Genomic DNA, 20882 nt, shown 5'->3' with positions numbered 1-20882 from the left:
GAGAGAGAGGGTGGGGGACATGCGGGACAGGAGCCACAGATTCAAACCCAGACTTGTTTGGAGGACTACAGCCTTAGCGCACTAACCACTAGGCCACCACCCAGGACATTCAGGACTTTTGTCAAGACTTTTAAGGATATGGATCTCTATTTGTTTGTTTTTTTCAGGGTGACCCCCCCGCTCCTCTCCCGAACTCTCTGGGTGTAGTTGCTGGTTGGGGAATCTCCAACGACAACACCTCCTCCTCCTCCTCCGGCGCCCCCCCCTCGCTGACCTCTGACGTCCTGCAGTTTGTGAAGCTGCCGGTGGTTTCTCAGGACGAGTGTCAGGCGAGCTACGCCTCGCGCTCCATCAGCTACAACATCACCGACAACATGTTCTGTGCCGGCTTCTTTGAGGGGGGGCGGGACACCTGCCTGGGGGACAGCGGGGGGGCGTTTGTGATGGAGGACGGGGTCAGTCGGAGGTGGGTGGTGTTTGGGTTGGTGTCTTGGGGGGGGCCTGAGGAGTGTGGGAGTCAGAGGGTGTACGGGGTCTACACCCGCGTGGCTAAATATGTAGAGTGGATACAGGAGCAGCTTCATGCTGCCCCCTAGTGGTAAGACCAGGAAGTCCCAGAGGTCACATGACCCCTGCTGATACTACAAACATGAGGTCTGAAGTTTTATCACAACTGAAGCATCCATCGTCTGCAGCTGTGATTGGTCCTCAGAGGGTTAGGGTTAGAAACCATCAGTCAGACTCTCTGGATGTCAGGTAGCAGTACCTGCTTTATACCACCAGGGAGCGCCAGGGAGAGCTTTCATACAGGACCTTCTTCTTTAAAGCACTGAGAAGTTTTCTTCAGTTCTTTTATTTTCTTTAAATTTAAACCAAACTGCAGAGTTTCTGTGATGTCACCAAAGAGCTGAGCTCCCTCCATGTTGTTTCCCCGAATGCTTTGCTACACTCACTGTAGAGTTATTGTACTTTAAATGACTCCTCGTCTTCATTGCAGCGCCCCCTTTAGGCTGCTCTGACACATTGTCATGTTGATTATAATAAAAACATGAATAAACACTCCCTTTGTCTTCTTCTCTTTGTTCTGTGTGCACTTTCAAAAAATCTAAAGCGAATTACACGTTTTATACTGAAGACTTTGATGATTGAGGAAGCTTCAGGCGAAACGCGCACAATAAAAATAGAGAAACATTATTTTCAGTACGCCGCGGTCTTGAAGCGTGTTGCATTCATGTGGGGATTTTTTATTTTTTTGCCTGGTTTCTCGTTACAACGAGAAAAAGATACTAGAGGGTGCACGCCTCCTCATCGCCTCCACCCGAATGCTTCTCTCGTTATGACGAGAAACCAGGCACAAAATGATCGAGGGACTGTTGGCTGTGATCATTCCCTCGCCATGACACTCAGGAGGAAAGTGTGTTTTTCATCCTCATCCACTTTATTTTAGTGAGATGTTTTCGTTGACTGTTGACTTGAAGTTTAAAGTGCTTTAAAATGAACAAAGATCAATATTTTTTTTTCTCTTGTTTAAGAGATTAAGATTTACTTTATTGATCCCGCGAGGGGAAACTTCAGTTTTTACACTCTGTGTGTCAACACACACATGAAATACACACAAACAGGATCCTATGGACATGCACTAATGGAGAGATGTCAGAGTGATGGAGCTGCCCACAGTGGGCAGCTCCATCACTCTGACACTCGGGTGGGGAGGGGGTTTGGTGCCTTGCTCAAGGGCACCTCGGCAGTGCTCAGGAAGTGATCTGGCACCTCTCCAGCTACCAGACCAACTTCCATATTTGAACCGGTGACCCGGAAAAATTAAGCCTTTAGACTCAGAGGAGTCCAGAAGACTTCTCTACCCCAGATGAGGACATGGACTCCACTGAGTCTGAAGCCGGGGTGCCCCCTCCAACTTCAGACCGTTCAGACTCTGGTGGACTGGAGAATGTTTGTTGTCCAAGGACGGGGAAATCAATTGGTCTGGCACTGCTGATGTCATGCGGCATTCTGTCCCCCCTGTAATCCCCCAGCCGGGTCCAACTGCCCCGATGAGGACATTGAATCCACCTGGAATTTGCTGATGACAGAGAAAATCGTGCAGGAGCTTTAAAAATACAAACCTCTACATGCAGCGGACCCCAAAGCCGCTGATACTAATAATCATCAAAGTCAAATCTGTTTTGAGAATATTGAATTATAATGTATTTAATGTGATTCATTAAATCATGATTTCAATCAAACAAGAACCCCTTCATGATCAAAAATATTGATCTTTCATACTTTTATTTCAGTTTAAAGTTCAAACTACAAATCTTAACAGTCCCAATGTAACGTTTTCTAAATTCAAATTCAAAAAACTTGATTTGTCCCGGGGGGAATTCAAAGGCAGGAAATGAACAACAGTGCAGGTAGAAACATTTTAAACCAAAAATATAAAGTGGCATAAGCAGGGCATCATTTAGGAAGAGGACTGTGGACTTCTTTTGAAACTTTTCCTGATGCTACTTTAACTGAAGGATTTTACTGCAGGACCTGGACCAGAGTCTGAGCAGAGGATGAGTCCTGTAGTTCAGGGTCCTAGTAGTCCTCCAGCTGTGAACATGCAGCTCAGATGGGAAACAGTATCAGGCCTTTGTGATCCTCCAGAGTCTGCCTGTTCTGGACTGGTTCTGGTCTCAGCTGTCAGTTTGATTCAGGTCCGATCTTCCCATGGTGTCCTGGATCCATTGCAGGAAGTTCCCCAGTCGGGTGTAGACTCCATACTTTCCCTTATCGGCACATTTCTCCCCCCAGCTGACCACCCCGCTCAAGAACCAGGTCCCCCTGTAGTTCACAACGAACGGCCCCCCACTGTCCCCGCTGCAGGCGTCCATGCTGGTCTCCAGGTAACCCGCACAGAACATGTTGTCTGTGATCACCTGAGGACAGAGGACGGAAAAAACACGTCAGGGACGAGAACGCCACGAGACACGTCAGGGACAAGGCTGAGAACGCCACGAGACACAGAGGACACGTCAGGGACAAGGCTGAGAACGCCAAGACACACAGAGGACACGTCAGGGACCGGGCTGAGAATGCCACGAGACACAGAGGACACGTTACGGACAGGGCTGAGAACGCCACGAGACACGGAGGACACGTCACGGACAGGGCTGAGTTACAGAAAAAATAAGTGAGTGATAATTTAGAGCTCCATTAGCTGCTTTACATTCCTTTTGCTGTTCCACTCCAGGCCAGCAGGGGGGGGGATAATGTCAATCTAACTCTTTTAACTGTCAATAAAAACAGTGAGGTGGATCTGATCACCTGTTCAGTGGTCGCAGTGCAGTCTTTGTAGCTGACCACCGGGAGCGTCACCTTCCTGAGAAACCTGGAGGACTTGCCCAAGAACCGAGTGAGGCCCCAACCCGTCACCACGCCACGATTACCCTCCTGTATCACACACATACACACACACACAAGCTTTGATCTCGTATCTTTCCTCCAGCTAACTGAAACCATCAGTGTTATGAATAAAGTTACCTCCAGCAGGTATTTGGAGAGGTGGGGGTCAGGAAGGCAGGCGGGGACGGCGGTAGAGCCCCTGACGACGGGCCGAGCAAGATAGAGCAGAGCAATGTCGCTGTCAAAGGTGAACGAGTGGAAGTGAGGATGGACAAAGACCTTCTGAACCTTTATGAACTGCTCACCTGGATCAGGACGTTGCTTGTCAAAGTCTCCTAGACACACACACACACACACACACACAACTGTAATTCTCTTTTGTCAGGGTGCTCTGGTAAGTCTCTAAAAGCTCTTCAACTAGTCCAGAACGCTGCAGTTCGTGTGTTGACTAGAACTAGGAAAAGGGACCACATTACTCCTGTGTTGGCTTCTCTGCACTGGCTCCCTATACAGTCTAGAATAGAATTCAAGATCCTTCTTCTCAATTACAAAGCTCTAAATGGTTAGGCACCATCTTATCTTAAAGAGCCGTGGTACCTACAGAGTCTAAATGTACTATGGGCGGTAGAGCCTTCAGTTATCAGGCCTGCTCGTGGTACAGTCTCTAAATGTACTATGGGAGGTAGAGCCTTCAGTTATCAGGCCTGCTCGTGGTACCTACGGTCTCTAAATGTACTATGGGAGGTAGAGCCTTCAGTTATCAGGCCTGCTCGTGGTACCTACTGTCTCTAAATGTACTATGGGAGGTAGAGCCTTCAGTTATCAGGCCTGCTCGTGGTACAGTCTCTAAATGTACTATGGGAGGTAGAGCCTTCAGTTATCAGGCCTGCTCGTGGTACCTACGGTCTCTAAATGTACTATGGGAGGTAGAGCCTACAGTTATCAGGCCTGCTCGTGGTACCTACAGTCTCTAAATGTACTATGGGAGGTAAAGCCTTCAGTTATCAGGCCTGCTCGTGGTACAGTCTCTAAATGTACTATGGGAGGTAGAGCCTTCAGTTATCAGGCCTGCTCGTGGTACAGTCTCTAAATGTACTATGGGAGGTAGAGCCTTCAGTTATCAGGCCTGCTCGTGGTACCTACGGTCTCTAAATGTACTATGGGAGGTAGAGCCTACAGTTATCAGGCCTGCTCGTGGTACCTACAGTCTCTAAATGTACTATGGGAGGTAAAGCCTTCAGTTATCAGGCCTGCTCGTGGTACAGTCTCTAAATGTACTACGGGAGGTAGAGCCTTCAGTTTTTAGGCCCCTCTTCTTTGAAATCATCTACCAGTTAGGGTCTGGGAGGCAGACACACGCAGTACTTTTAGGAATAGGCTAAAATGTTTCCCAAGGCAGGAGCAGGCCTGGACCACCTCCCATTTATGCTGCTATAGGCTGAGACTACCAGGGGACCTGGCACATTATCTCCTACCTATGGTAACGTGGTCTGCAGTCTGTTCCAGACAGTGAGCAGCAGAGATCACCCATCGGTCAGAAACCAGAGTCCCACCACAAAAACCATAACCATCAGACCTGTGGACCAATACCTGAACACACACACACACACAGACACACAGACAGACAGACAGACAGACAGACACACACACACACACACACACACACACACACACACACACACAGACAGACACACACACACACACACAGACAGAGACACACACACAGACAGACACACACACACACACACACACACACACAGACAGACACACACACACACACACACACACACACACACACACACACACACATAATTTGACTAACTGTGATCAAACTGTTTTAGTTTTTCAGACAACTGAATGAATAGTAAAACTTCTCACCTGCCAGGGACTCCCCCCCCGTCTCTCCAAGACTCCACCCACAATACGAGGCATCAACCCCACCTCCTCTCCCCCCTCCCTCAGATCCGTCTCATTCGCTCCTCTCAGTGCAGATGATGCATTCACTGCCTCCTCCTCCTCCTCCTTTGTGAAGTTGAGTTTAGGGACCCAGCTGATGGTGCTGTTCTCATCCAACATGGCGCCCGTCTCCATGGAAACATTTACCTCCTCAGGGTCACTCCACAGAGAACGACCTCCAAACATCAGCTCACTGTCCTGTCGGCCGCACGGGTACGATACTGCACAGGACACCAGCATTACAGTACTGATATGTGTACTAGTAACAGAAGTTGTATGATATAACCCAGTTAAAGAAGTAACAGTAGTAATAGTTGTTACAGTAGTAACAACAGTAATTGTTGTTACAGTAGTAACAGTAGTAATAGTTGTTATAGTAATAGTTGTTACAGTAGTAACAGTAGTAATAGTTGTAACAGTAGTAATAGTTGTTACAGTAATAGTTGTTACAGTAGTAACAGCAGTAATAGTTGTTACAGTAATAGTTGTTACAGTAGTAACAGCAGTAATAGTTGTTACAGTAGTAACAGTTGTTATAGTAATAGTTGTTACAGTAAGTAACAGTAGTAATAGTTGTTACAGTAAGTAACAGTAGTAATAGTTGTTACAGTAAGTAAGAGTAGTAATAGTTGTTACAGTAGTAATAGTTGTTACAGTAAGTAACAGCAGTAATGGTTGTTACAGTAGTGACAGTAGTAATAGTTGTTAAAGTAGTAACAGTAGTAATAGTTACAGTAGTAATAGTTGTTATAGTAGTAACAGTAGTAATGGTTGTTACAGTAGTAACAGTAGTAATAGTTGTTACAGTAATAGTTGTTACAGTAGTAACAGCAGTAATAGTTGTTACAGTAAGTAACAGTAGTAATAGTTGTTACAGTAATAGTTGTTAGAGTAGTAACAGTAGTAATAGTTCTTAGTTATGCTGCTATAGGCTTAGACTACCGGGGGAACTGGCACCTTGAGCTCCTCTCTCTCTCTCTCTCTCTCTCTCTCTCTCTGCATATACAGTACATCATATTACTGCATGTATCTATCTATAAATCTCAGTCACTAACCACCTACTTTCCTGGGAGCTCTTGAGCTCCCCTAGGCTCCTCAAGATCATCGGTTGACGGCTTGCCAGAACAACCCCCACCCCACCACTACCCCCTCCCCACCGGATCGTGGGTTGGCGGCCTGCCAGAACAACCCCCCACACCCCCTCCCCTCCCCACCGGATTGCTGATGGACGGTCTACCTCCCCCCACCCCCTTGCTCTCTATCCCTCTTCCTGCATCTTATCCCATCTCTCCCCCTATCCCTTTCCAAGCCCGGCGCAGTCTAGGCCTGTGAAGACTGTTTCGTCATGAGCCGGGGATCCGGCCGAAGATTTCTGCCTTTTAATAAGGCAGTTTTTTCTTACCACTGTAACTTTTGCTGCTTTGCTAAAGTGCTCATGATGGATAGGCCGGATCTTTGTAACATAGCAATAAGTAAGGTCCTTTACCTGCTTTTTGTAACATAACAATGAGTAAGGTCTTTTACCTGCTCTTTTGTAATGTTAACAGACAATGAGTAAGGTATTTTACCTGCTTCTTGTAAAGTGTCTCGAGATAACACTTGTTATGAGTTGACGCTATACAAATAAAAGTTGATTGATTGATTGATTGATAATAGTTGTTACAGTAAGTAACAGTAGTAACAGTTGTTAGAGTAGTAACAGTAGTAATAGTTGTTACAGTAAGTAACAGTAGTAATAGTTGTTACAGTAAGTAACAGTAGTAATAGTTGTTACAGTAATAGTTGTTACAGTAGTAACAGTAGTAATAGTTGTTACAGTAAGTAACAGTTGTTACAGTAGTAACAGTAGTAATAGTTGTCACAGTAGTAACAGTAGTAATAGTTGTTACAGTAATAGTTGTTACAGTAGTAACAGCAGTAATAGTTGTTACAGTAATAGTTGTTACAGTAGTAACAGTAGTAATAGTTACAGTAGTAACAGTAGTAATAGTTGTGACAGTAGCAATAGTTGTTACAGTAGTAATAGTTGTTACAGTAACAGTTGTTACAGTAGTAATAGCAGTAATAGTTGTTACAGTAGTAAAAGCAGTAATAGTTGTTACAGTAATAGTTGTTACAGTAGTAACAGTAGTAATAGTTGTTACAGTAATAGTTGTTACAGTAGTAACAGTAGTAATAGTTGTTACAGTAGTAACAGCAGTAATAGTTGTTACAGTAATAGTTCTTACAGTAGTAACAGTAGTAATAGTTACAGTAGTAACAGTAGTAATAGTTGTGACAGTAGCAATAGTTGTTACAGTAGTAATAGTTGTTACAGTAATAGTTGTTACAGTAGTAACAGCAGTAATAGTTGTTACAGTAATAGTTGTTACAGTAGTAACAGTAGTAATAGTTGTTACAGTAGTAATACTTGTTACAGTAAATAACAGCAGTAATAGTTGTGACAGTAGTAATAGTTGTTACAGTAGTAACAGTAGTAATAGTTGTTACAGTAGTAAAAGTAGTAATAGTTGTTACAGTAATAGTTGTTACAGTAGTAACAGCAGTAATAGTTGTTACAGTAGTAACAGCAGTAATAGTTGTTACAGTAATAGTTGTTACAGTAGTTACAGTAGTAATAGTTGTTACAGTAATAGTTGTTACAGTAGTAACAGTAGTAATAGTTGTTACAGTAGTAATAGTTGTTACAGTAGTGACAGTAGTAATAGTTGTTACAGTAGTAACAGTAGTAATAGTTACAGTAGTAATAGTTGTTATAGTAGTAACAGTAGTAATAGTTGTTACAGTAGTAACAGTAGTAATAGTTGTTACAGTAAGTAACAGTAGTAATAGTTGTTACAGTAATAGTTGTTACAGTAGTAACAGTAGTAATAGTTGTTACAGTAAGTAACAGTTGTTAGAGTAGTAACAGTAGTAATAGTTGTTACAGTAGTAACAGTAGTAATAGTTGTTACAGTAATAGTTGTTACAGTAGTAACAGCAGTAATAGTTGTTACAGTAATAGTTGTTACAGTAGTAACAGTAGTAATAGTTACAGTAGTAATAGTTGTGACAGTAGCAATAGTTGTTACAGTAGTAATAGTTGTTACAGTAATAGTTGTTACAGTAGTAATAGTAGTAATAGTTGTTACAGTAATAGTTGTTACAGTAGTAACAGCAGTAATAGTTGTTACAGTAGTAACAGCAGTAATAGTTGTTACAGTAATAGTTGTTACAATAGTAACAGTAGTAATAGTTGTTACAGTAATAGTTGTTACAGTAGTAACAGTAGTAATAGTTGTTACAGTAGTAACAGCAGTAATAGTTGTTACAGTAATAGTTGTTACAGTAGTAACAGTAGTAATAGTTACAGTAGTAACAGTAGTAATAGTTGTTACAGTAGTAATAGTTGTTACAGTAGTAATAGCAGTAATAGTTGTTACAGTAATAGTTGTTACAGTAGTAACAGCAGTAATAGTTGTTACAGTAGTAACAGCAGTAATAGTTGTTACAGTAATAGTTGTTACAGTAGTAACAGTAGTAATAGTTGTTACAGTAAGTAACAGTAGTAATAGTTGTTACAGTAAATAACAGCAGTAATAGTTGTGACAGTAGTAATAGTTGTGACAGTAGTAATAGTTGTTACAGTAGTAACAGTAGTAATAGTTGTTACAGTAATAGTTGTTACAGTAGTAACAGCAGTAATAGTTGTTACAGTAATAGTTGTTACAGTAGTAACAGTAGTAATAGTTACAGTAGTAACAGTAGTAATTGTTGTGACAGTAGCAATAGTTGTTACAGTAGTAATAGTTGTTACAGTAGTAACAGTAGTAATAGTTGTTACAGTAGTAATAGCAGTAATAGTTGTTACAGTAATAGTTGTTACAGTAGTAACAGCAGTAATAGTTGTTACAGTAATAGTTGTTACAGTAGTTACAGTAGTAATAGTTGTTACAGTAATAGTTGTTACAGTAGTAACAGTAGTAATAGTTGTTACAGTAGTAATAGTTGTTACAGTAAGTAACAGCAGTAATAGTTGTTACAGTAGTGACAGTAGTAATAGTTGTTACAGTAATAGTTGTTACAGTAGTAACAGTAGTAATAGTTACAGTAGTAACAGTAGTAATAGTTGTGACAGTAGTAATAGTTGTTACAGTAGTGACAGTAGTAATAGTTGTTACAGTAATAGTTGTTACAGTAGTAACAGTAGTAATAGTTGTTACAGTAATAGTTGTTACAGTAGTAACAGTAGTAATAGTTACAGTAGTAACAGTAGTAATAGTTGTGACAGTAGCAATAGTTGTTACAATAGTAATAGTTGTTACAGTAGTAACAGTAGTAATAGTTGTTACAGTAATAGTTGTTACAGTAGTAACAGCAGTAATAGTTGTTACAGTAATAGTTGTTACAGTAGTTACAGTAGTAATAGTTTTTACAGTAATAGTTGTTACAGTAGTAACAGCAGTAATAGTTGTTACAGTAAGTAACAGTAGTAATAGTTGTTACAGTAATAGTTGTTAGAGTAGTAACAGTAGTAATAGTTGTTACAGTAAGTAACAGTAGTAACAGTTGTTAGAGTAGTAACTGTAGTAATAGTTGTTACAGTAAGTGACAGTAGTAATAGTTGTTACAGTAAGTAACAGTAGTAATAGTTGTTACAGTAATAGTTGTTACAGTAGTAACAGTAGTAATAGTTGTTACAGTAATAGTTGTTACAGTAGTAACAGTAGTAATAGTTGTTACAGTAGTAACAGCAGTAATAGTTGTTAGAGTAATAGTTGTTACAGTAGTAACAGTAGTAATAGTTACAGTAGTCACAGTAGTAATAGTTGTGACAGTAACAATAGTTGTTACAGTAGTAATAGTTGTTACAGTAATAGTTGTTACAGTAGTAATAGCAGTAATAGTTGTTACAGTAATAGTTGTTACAGTAGTAACAGCAGTAATAGTTGTTACAGTAGTAACAGCAGTAATAGTTGTTACAGTAATAGTTGTTACAGTAGTAACAGTAGTAATAGTTGTTACAATAATAGTTGTTACAGTAGTAACAGTAGTAATAGTTGTTACAGTAAGTAACAGTAGTAATAGTTGTTACAGTAAATAACAGCAGTAATAGTTGTGACAGTAGTAATAGTTGTTACAGTAGTAACAACAGTAATAGTTGTTACAGTAGTAACAGTAGTAATAGTTGTTACAGTAATAGTTGTTACAGTAGTAATAGTTGTTACAGTAAGTAACAGTAGTAATAGTTGTTACAGTAGTGACAGTAGTAATAGTTGTTACAGTAGTAACAGTAGTAATAGTTACAGTAGTAATAGTTGTTACAGTAATAGTTGTTACAGTAGTAACAGTAGTAATAGTTGTTACAGTAAGTAACAGTAGTAATAGTTGTTAGAGTAGTAACAGTAGTAATAGTTGTTACAGCAAGTAACAGTAGTAATAGTTGTTACAGTAGTAATAGTTGTTACAGTAAATAACAGCAGTAATAGTTTTGACAGTAGTAATAGTTGTTACAGTAGTAACAGTAGTAATAGTTGTTACAGTAATAGTTGTTACAGTAGTAACAGCAGTAATAGTTACAGTAGTAACAGTAGTAATAGTTGTTACAGTAGCAATAGTTGTTACAGTAGTAATAGTTGTTACAGTAGTAACAGTAGTAATAGTTGTTACAGTAATAGTTGTTACAGTAGTAATAGCAGTAATAGTTGTTACAGTAATAGTTGTTACAGTAGTAACAGCAGTAATAGTTGTTACAGTAGTAACAGCAGTACTAGTTGTTACAGTAATAGTTGTTACAGTAGTAACAGTAGTAATAGTTGTTACAGTAATAGTTGTTACAGTAGTAACAGTAGTAATAGTTGTTACAGTAAGTAACAGTAGTAATAGTTGTTACAGTAAATAACAGCAGTAATAGTTGTGACAGTAGTAATAGTTGTTACAGTAGTAACAACAGTAATAGTTGTTACAGTAGTAACAGCAGTAATAGTTGTTACAGTAGTAACAGTAGTAATAGTTGTTACAGTAATAGTTGTTACAGTAGTAATAGTTGTTACAGTAAGTAACAGTAGTAATAGTTGTTACAGTAGTAACAGAAGTAATAGTTGTTACAGTAAGTAACAGTAGTAATAGTTGTTAGAGTAGTAACAGTAGTAATAGTTGTTACAGAAAGTAACAGTAGTAATAGTTGTTACAGTAGTAATAGTTGTTACAGTAAGTAACAGTAGTAATAGTAGTTACAGTAGTAATAGTTGTTACAGTAGTAACAGTAGTAATAGTTACAGTAGTAATAGTTGTTACAGTATGTAACAGTAGTAATAGTTGTTACAGTAATAGTTGTTACAGTAGTAACAGTAGTAATAGTTGTTACAGTAAGTAACAGTAGTAATAGTTGTTAGAGTAGTAACAGTAGTAATAGTTGTTACAGTAGTAATAGTTGTGACAGTAGTAATAGTTGTTACAGTAGTAACAACAGTAATAGTTGTTACAGTAGTAACAGCAGTAATAGTTGTTACAGTAGTAACAGTAGTAATAGTTGTTACAGTAATAGTTGTTACAGTAGTAATAGTTGTTACAGTAAGTAACAGTAGTAATAGTTGTTACAGTAGTAACAGAAGTAATAGTTGTTAGAGTAGTAACAGTAGTAATAGTTGTTACAGAAAGTAACAGTAGTAATAGTTGTTACAGTAGTAATAGTTGTTACAGTAAGTAACAGTAGTAATAGTAGTTACAGTAGTAATAGTTGTTACAGTAGTAACAGTAGTAATAGTTACAGTAGTAATAGTTGTTACAGTATGTAACAGTAGTAATAGTTGTTACAGTAATAGTTGTTACAGTAGTAACAGTAGTAATAGTTGTTACAGTAAGTAACAGTAGTAATAGTTGTTAGAGTAGTAACAGCAGTAATAGTTGTTACAGTAGTAATAGTTGTTACAGTAAATAACAGCAGTAATAGTTGTGACAGTAGTAATAGTTGTTACAGTAGTAACAGTAGTAATAGTTGTTACAGTAATAGTTGTTACAGTAGTAACAGCAGTAATAGTTGTTACAGTAATAGTTGTTACAGTAGTAACAGTAGTAATAGTTGTTACAGTAATAGTTGTTACAGTAGTTACAGTAGTAATAGTTGTTACAGTAATAGTTGTTACAGTAGTAACAGTAGTAATAGTTGTTACAGTAAGTAACAGTAGTAATAGTTGTTACAGTAGTAATAGTTGTTACAGTAAGTAACAGTAGTAATAGTTGTTACAGTAGTAATAGTTGTTACAGTTAGTAACAGCAGTAATAGTTGTTACAGTAGTAACAGTAGTAATAGTTACAGTAGTAATAGTTGTTATAGTAGTAACAGTAGTAATAGTTGTTACAGTAAGTAACAGTAGTAATAGTTGTTACAGTAATAGTTGTTACAGTAGTAACAGTAGTAATAGTTGTTACCGTAAGTAACAGTAGTAATAGTTGTTAGAGTAGTAACAGTAGTAATAGTTGTTACAGTAAGTAACAGTAGTAATAGTTGTTACAGTAGTAATAGTTGTTACAGTAAATAACAGCAGTAATAGTTGTGACAGTAGTAATAGTTGTTACAGTAGTAACAGTAGTAATAGTTGTTACAGTAATAGTTGTTACAGTAGTAACAGCAGTAATAGTTGTTACAGTAGTAACATTATTGGTTACAGTAATAACTGGAGCTCTATGAGTGGTACCTGTCTTGGAGCAGCTGTATCCATCAGGCTCCAGGTTGAATCCTTCAGCGCAGCCACACTGAACTCCAGCTCCATCCAGCAGGTCTCTGCAGTACTGTATACAGCCACCATTTCTATAGCGACACTGCAACACAACTACACACAATGAAAACCCTGTAAACAACCAGAGGTGGACACAGTTCATCCAAAACTTAACTTTGTTAACCGTCAATTGGTTAACAAAGACGATGACTTGATATCAGTTAATTCTGTTAAAATTGACTTTAACCGGAAATATTCAAAAAATATCAGCTCTTTGCAAAGTCAATAGATGTAAGTTCTGAAGAGGCCATGATCTAGCTACGGGTGTTGTTACCTGAGTTACAGGTGTGGTTACCTGGGTTACAGGTGTTGTTACCTGAGTTACAGATGTTGTTCCTGAGTTACAGGTGTTGTTACCTGAGGTGTGGTTACCTGAGTTACGGGTGTCTTTACCTGAGTTACAGGTGTTGTTACCTGAGTTACAGATGCCGTTACCTGAGTTACAGGTGTTTTTACCTGAGTTACAGGTGTTGTTACCTGAGGTGTGGTTATCTGAGTTACAGGTGTTTTTACCCTAGTTACAGGTGTTGTTACCTGAGGTGTGGTTACCTGAGTTACAGGTGTTTTTACCTGAGTTACAGATGTTTTTACCTGAGTTACAGGTGTTGTTACCTGAGGTGTGGTTACCTGAGTTACAGCTGTTGTTACCTGAGGTGTGGTTACCTGAGTTACAGGTGTTGTTACCTGAGTTACAGGTGTTTTTACCTGAGCTACAGGTGTTGTTACCTGAGTCACAGGTGTTGTTACCTGAGTTACAGGTGTTGTTACCTGAGTTACAGATGTTGTTACCTGAGTTACAGGTGTTGTTACCTGAGGTGTGGTTACCTGAGTTACATGTGTGGTTACCTGAGTTACAGCTGTTGTTACCTGAGGTGTGGTTACCTGAGTTACAGGTGTTGTTACCTGAGTTACAGGTGTTTTTACCTGAGGTGTGGTTACCTGAGTTACAGCTGTTGTTACCTGAGGTGTGGTTACCTGAGTTACAGGTGTTGTTACCTGAGTTACAGATGTTGTTACCTGAGTTACAGGTGTTGTTACCTGAGGTGTGGTTACCTGAGTTACAGGTGTTTTTACCTGAGTTACAGGTGTTGTTTCCTGAGGTGTGGTTACCTGAGTTACAGCTGTTGTTACCTGAGGTGTGGTTACCTGAGTTACAGGTGTTTTTACCTGAGTTACAGGTGTTGTTACCTGAGCCACAGGTGTTGTTACCTGAGTTACAGATGTTGTTACCTGAGTTACAGGTGTTGTTACCTGAGTTACAACAGTTGTTACCTGAGTTACATATGTTGTTACCTGAGTTACAGGTGTTGTTACCTGAGGTGTGGTTACCTGAGTTACATGTGTTTTTACCTGAGTTACAGATGTTGTTACCTGAGTTACAGCTGTTGTTACCTGAGGTGTGGTTACCTAAGTTACATGTGTTGTTACCTGAGTTACAGATGTTGTTACCTGAGTTACAGGTGTTGTTATCTGAGGTGTGGTTACCTGAGTTACAGCTGTTGTTACCTGAGGTGTGGTTACCTGAGTTACAGGTGTTGTTACCTGAGTTACAGGTGTTTTTACCTGAGCTACAGGTGTTGTTACCTGAGTTACAGATGTTGTTACCTGAGTTACAGGTGTTGTTACCTGAGGTGTGGTTACCTGAGTTACATGTGTTTTTACTGAGTTACGGATGTTGTTACCTGAGTTACAGCTGTTGTTAACTGAGGTGTGGTTACCTAAGTTACAGGTGTTGTTACCTGAGTTACAGATGTTGTTACCTGAGTTACAGGTGTTGTTACCTGAGGTGTGGTTACCTGAGTAACCTGGTGTGGTTACCTGAGTTACAGCTGTTGTTACCTGAGGTGTGGTTACCTGAGTTACAGGTGTTGTTACCTGAGTTACAGGTGTTTTTACCTGAGGTGTGGTTACCTGAGTTACAGGTGTTGTTACCTGAGTTACAGATGTTGTTACCTGAGTTACAGGTGTTGTTACCTGAGGTGTGGTTACCTGAGTAACCTGGTGTGGTTACCTGAGTTACAGCTGTTGTTACCTGAGGTGTGGTTACCTGAGTTACAGGTGTTGTTACCTGAGTTACAGGTGTTTTTACCTGAGTTAGAGGTGTTGTTACCTGAGTCACAGGTGTTGTTACCTGAGTTACAGGTGTTGTTACCTGAGGTGTTGTTACCTGAGTTACAGGTGTTTTTACCTGAGGTGTGGTTACCTGAGTTACAGCTGTTGTTACCTGAGGTGTGGTTACCTGAGTTACAGGTGTTGTTACCTGAGTTACAGATGTTGTTACCTGAGTTACAGGTGTTGTTACCTGAGGTGTGGTTACCTGAGTTACAGGTGTTTTTACCTGAGTTACAGGTGTTGTTTCCTGAGGTGTGGTTACCTGAGTTACAGCTGTTGTTACCTGAGGTGTGGTTACCTGAGTTACAGGTGTTTTTACCTGAGTTACAGGTGTTGTTACCTGAGCCACAGGTGTTGTTACCTGAGTTACAGATGTTGTTACCTGAGTTACAGGTGTTGTTACCTGAGTTACAACAGTTGTTACCTGAGTTACATATGTTGTTACCTGAGTTACAGGTGTTGTTACCTGAGGTGTGGTTACCTGAGTTACATGTGTTTTTACCTGAGTTACAGATGTTGTTACCTGAGTTACAGCTGTTGTTACCTGAGGTGTGGTTACCTAAGTTACAGGTGTTGTTACCTGAGTTACAGATGTTGTTACCTGAGTTACAGGTGTTGTTATCTGAGGTGTGGTTACCTGAGTTACAGCTGTTGTTACCTGAGGTGTGGTTACCTGAGTTACAGGTGTTGTTACCTGAGTTACAGGTGTTTTTACCTGAGCTACAGGTGTTGTTACCTGAGTTACAGATGTTGTTACCTGAGTTACAGGTGTTGTTACCTGAGGTGTGGTTACCTGAGTTACATGTGTTTTTACTGAGTTACAGATGTTGTTACCTGAGTTACAGCTGTTGTTAACTGAGGTGTGGTTACCTAAGTTACAGGTGTTGTTACCTGAGTTACAGATGTTGTTACCTGAGTTACAGGTGTTGTTACCTGAGGTGTGGTTACCTGAGTAACCTGGTGTGGTTACCTGAGTTACAGCTGTTGTTACCTGAGGTGTGGTTACCTGAGTTACAGGTGTTGTTACCTGAGTTACAGGTGTTTTTACCTGAGGTGTGGTTACCTGAGTTACAGGTGTTGTTACCTGAGTTACAGATGTTGTTACCTGAGTTACAGGTGTTGTTACCTGAGGTGTGGTTACCTGAGTAACCTGGTGTGGTTACCTGAGTTACAGCTGTTGTTACCTGAGGTGTGGTTACCTGAGTTACAGGTGTTGTTACCTGAGTTACAGGTGTTTTTACCTGAGTTAGAGGTGTTGTTACCTGAGTCACAGGTGTTGTTACCTGAGTTACAGGTGTTGTTACCTGAGGTGTGGTTACCTGCGTTACATGTGTTTTTACCTGAGTTACAGATGTTGTTACCTGAGTTACAGGTGTTGTTACCTGAGTTACAACAGTTGTTACCTGAGTTACAGGTGTTTTTACCTGAGTTACAGATGTTGTTACCTGAGTTACAGGTGTTGTTACCTGAGGTGTGGTTACCTGAGTTACATGTGTTTTTACCTGAGTTACATATGTTGTTACCTGAGTTACAGGTGTTGTTACCTGAGGTGTGGTTACCTAAGTTACAGGTGTTGTTACTTGAGTTACAGATGTTGTTACCTGAGTTACAGGTGTTGTTTCCTGAGGTGTGGTTACCTGAGTAACCTGGTGTGGTTACCTGAGTTACAGCTGTTGTTACCTGAGGTGTGGTTACCTGAGTTACAGGTGTTGTTACCTGAGGTGTGGTTACCTGAGTAACCTGGTGTGGTTACCTGAGTTACAGCTGTTGTTACCTGAGGTGTGGTTACCTGAGTTACAGGTGTTTTTACCTGAGTTACAGGTGTTGTTACCTGAGTTACAGGTGTTGTTACCTGAGGTGTGGTTACCTGAGTTACAGATGTTGTTACCTGAGTTACAGCTGTTGTTACCTGAGGTGTGGTTACCTGAGTTACAGGTGTTTTTACCTGAGTTCAAGGTGTTGTTACCTGAGTTACAGCTGTTGTTTACCTGAGGTGTGGTTACATGAGTTACAGGTGTTTTTACCTGAGTTACAGATGTTGTTACCTGAGTTACAGCTGTTGTTACCTGAGGTGTGGTTACCTGAGTTACAGGTGTTTTTACCTGAGTTACAGATGTTTTTACCTGAGTTACAGATGTTGTTACCTGAGTTACAGATGTTTTTACCTGAGTTACAGATGTTGTTACCTGAGTTACAGGTGTTTTTACCTGAGTTACATATGTTGTTACCTGAGTTACAGCTGTTGTTACCTGAGGTGTGGTTACCTGAGTTACAGGTGTTTTTACCTGAGTTACAGATGTTGTTCCCTGAGTTACAGCTGTTGTTACCTGAGGTGTGGTTACCTGAGTTACAAGTGTTTTTACCTGAGTTACAGGTGTTGTTTACCTGAGGTGTGGTTACCTGAGTTACAGGTGTTGTTACCCGAGGTGTGGTTACCTGAGTTACAGGTGTTGTTACCTGAGGTGTGGTTACCTGAGTTACAGGTGTTGTTACCCGAGGTGTGGTTACCTGAGTTACAGGTGTTGTTACCGGAGGTGTGGTTACCTGAGTTACAGGTGTTGTTACCTGAGGTGTGGTTACCTGAGTTACAGGTGTTGTTACCTGAGGTGTGGTTACCTGAGTTACAGGTGTTGTTACCTGAAGTGTGGTTACCTGAGTTACAGGTGTTTTTACCTGAGTTACAGGTGTGGTTACCTAAGTTACAGGTGTGGTTACCTGAGTTACAGGTGTTGTTTACCTGAGGTGTGGTTACCTGATTCGCAGGTCTTGCCGTGGTACTGTGGAGGACATAGACATAGGAAGTCTCCTCGGTCTAGGGTACACATCCCTCCGTTTAGACACGGGTTTGTTCGACAGGGGTTCAGATCTACAACAAAGGAGAGACCCCTGAACACATCACGACTCACTAATCCAGGTATTATGACATCATCAGGCGGACTGACGGCAGAAGATAAACCTTTATTTATTGTTTATAAAGATACATTTGAATAAATAAAGAACGAGAACAAACTACAGGTCGGACGAGCTAACAGCTGCTAACTGTGCTTCAGAAACATCTGGATCAGAGTTCACCCGTTCACTTTCACACCTCAGCAGATGTTCACCTGAGCTTCTGCTGCATGATGTAAACGTTTGTTATTATTATTATTATTATTATTTATATTATACGTTGGTATGAGAGGATGAAAATACTCACTGATGTATTTGTACCAGAACTCCAGCTGTAGAAGAAGAAACTCAGAGTTAATATGTGCAGAACTTTTACACTCTGCTGCGCCCTGGTGGCCGTGTTAAAGGGACACCACATTATGTTGAGTTCTGTGTTTTCAGCGGCCCCCTTTGGGGTCTAGACCTTCAGTTGGCATCTCACCGTCTTCTCTCTGGTGTGGAAGATCTCGGCTGCCTCCTCCTGCGAGCAGCTCTCCTCGTAGCACTCCCTCTCTAGGTCTCCTGGTAACATCTCCTCCATGAAGAAGGAGTTGGCTCGGCGGTTCCTGGAGGCTGAGCGGAGAATCTGACCTGCAGACGACCGATCCAGAAACACTGAAGAAGAAACATCATCATAAACATCTGGTGTGATCTTTGATCTGAAACACTGCAGCCCTGCTCAGACTCACCTGAACTTTGGACCAGTGCAGAGCAGGTGAGCAGACAGGTGAAAGTCCAGGTGAGAGCTAATGATGACATCATGTGTGTGTCTGTGGACAAACACACACATCAGATGATGTTCAGGTGAGTGTTTGAACTGTTACACTTTCTAATGTTCCTGCTCTTACTAAGAACCATGGTGGACGTTTATGGGGTTAATAAGGGCTTCACTCTGACCAGGTGTTAGTGACAGCGCCATCATCAGGTTAAAGGTTTCACTTCCCTTCCTGACAGGATTCCTGTGAAACATCTTTTATTCTGTTTCCTAAACCTCCTACTCTCCTAGTAGTTTGTCCTGATTGGTCAAAAAAGCAGTATGTGAACAAACCCGGATGTCGTGCTGATTCAGTAAAAATCTCCAGTCTGCATTAGACCAGTCTCCCTCGTTTACTGTTTCCCACAATGCAAAGCGGTAGGTCAGAGGTTGACATGACGGACAGCAGCGTCCATCGTAACAGAAGAAATAATGTCAATCAGACCGAAGACATGTTGATTCTCTAAATCGTGAGAATGTTCCTGTCCAACATGATATATGGTACATACTGCAGCAGATAGTAGTATGCAGTGGGCAGTTTTGAAAACAGACTTTGATAACTGAGAGTCTGCTAACCCCCCCCCCAGCTCCATCCTCTTGTCCATACATGGTCACTTCAGCCAAAATGCTGAAGTGGAGGCTTCAAAAAGGCAGCTGACAAACTAAGCGCTCCTCGCTCCTTACAGTCTGTGAGGTTAGACTCAGTGCCTGGAGAACCTGGAGAAGCTGGAGCTGCTGTGCTGTGAGTGGTTGGTCCTACCTGTGTCTCCTGTGAACATGATCGCTGTCTGTTCCAGGTGAAATGGAGGACCGAGATCCAGATGATTGATGGTTAACCACAGTTCAAATATTGACATACAGACGAGGACACGACATGGGACGAGTCAGAGAAGATCACAGCATAGCACGATGTTGCTACGAACAAAAACAAGGAGCTAGAAGAGGCTCAAAAACCTCGAAAGAATCAAAAAAGACTGAGTGTTTGTGCAGAGGAGCTTTAATTCTTACAGGATGTTGACCTTTCACTGTACACTGTATTTACACCGACAGCCCTGCAGGGTGCGTGTGTACAAACAGAGCTACCACTACACACAGTATCAGAAGTTACATATAAATAATCCAATAAATACCGAGGATGGGGCGGAGAAAAATCAAAATGCCCTCAAAGGCACTCGGTCACTGATGAGGTCACATGATGTCACATGATGACATCATTAGACTGCAGCTGGAAGCTAACAAACGTTAGCATTTAAACTTCTCTGAAATATGTTTCTGTTTGGAGACTAAGATCTTTTTTTAAAACAAGAGAAGAAACTGAAGTTAGTGTCAAAGTGAGCGCACAGATATGAAACAATCACAACTACACACCATACCAACTTCTTCAAAATAAAAAATGTATACAAAAAAAATGTATACAATACAAATAATAATCTTCAGAAATCAGAAAAAACGTGTTCAGAGTTTAGTTTGAGCACGGAGAAAAGATGCCACGTAACGTAACGATACTAAGAATCCAACCCATATAAAGATCGTAACTGAACAAACTCAATATAAAGATCGTAACTTAAACTCAATATAAAGATCGTAACTTAAACTCAATATAAAGATCGTAACTGAACGAACTCAATATAAAGATCGTAACTGAACGAACTCAATATAAAAATCATAACTTAACGAACTCAATATAAAGATCGTAGCTTAACAAACTCAATATAAAGATCGTAACTGAACGAACTCAATATAAAGATCGTAACTTAACGAACTCAATATAAAGATCGTAACTTAAACTCAATATAAAGATCGTAACTTAACAAACTCAATATAAAGATCGTAACTTAAACTCAGTATAAAGATCGTAACTGAACAAACTCAATATAAAGATCGTAGCTTAACAAACTCAATATAAAGATCGTAACTGAACGAACTCAATATAAAGATCGTAACTTAACGAACTCAATATAAAGATCGTAACTGAACGAACTCAATAT

The 20882-nt window shown here is 40.3% G+C and overlaps 2 protein-coding genes across 5 annotated transcripts in view; one reads left to right on the top strand and one right to left on the bottom strand.

The window, feature by feature from the left end:
• The window catches only part of masp1 (MBL associated serine protease 1), a 15954-nt gene extending 14892 nt beyond the window's left edge, over positions 1–1062 (top strand). Inside the window, exon 13 of the mRNA XM_061047368.1 lies at positions 168–1062. Within this exon, the coding sequence (XP_060903351.1) occupies positions 168–596 (429 nt within the window). The 3' untranslated portion in view covers positions 597–1062. The remainder of the gene's footprint in view (positions 1–167) is intronic.
• A 1191-nt stretch (positions 1063–2253) lies between these two features.
• Positions 2254–20676, bottom strand: LOC132980982 (coagulation factor IX). 4 transcript variants are annotated; one of them, XM_061047391.1, is made up of 12 exons: positions 19655–20676; positions 18830–18910; positions 18583–18755; positions 18409–18433; positions 17965–18078; positions 13020–13154; positions 5266–5564; positions 4863–4977; positions 3526–3719; positions 3310–3435; positions 2704–2921; positions 2254–2634 (listed from the first exon to the last, which is right to left on the bottom strand). In XM_061047391.1, exons 1-12 carry the CDS (start codon positions 19749–19751, stop codon positions 2628–2630), a joined length of 1584 nt encoding a protein of 527 aa, XP_060903374.1. In that variant the 5' UTR covers positions 19752–20676; the 3' UTR covers positions 2254–2627. The 4 variants fall into 4 exon arrangements, with proteins under 4 accessions (XP_060903374.1, XP_060903373.1, XP_060903375.1 ...); XM_061047390.1 differs by having other exon boundaries at positions 3526–3722; positions 19655–20674; XM_061047392.1 differs by lacking the exon at positions 2254–2634 and having other exon boundaries at positions 2679–2921; positions 3526–3722; positions 19579–20674.
• Between the last annotated feature and the right edge of the window lie 206 nt (positions 20677–20882).

This window comes from Labrus mixtus, chromosome 9, assembly GCF_963584025.1.
Source record: "Labrus mixtus chromosome 9, fLabMix1.1, whole genome shotgun sequence".
Classification (NCBI taxonomy): Eukaryota; Metazoa; Chordata; class Actinopteri; order Labriformes; family Labridae; genus Labrus; species Labrus mixtus.
Note: the sequence above shows the minus strand (reverse complement) of the source record. Positions and strands in the feature narration are given on the sequence as shown.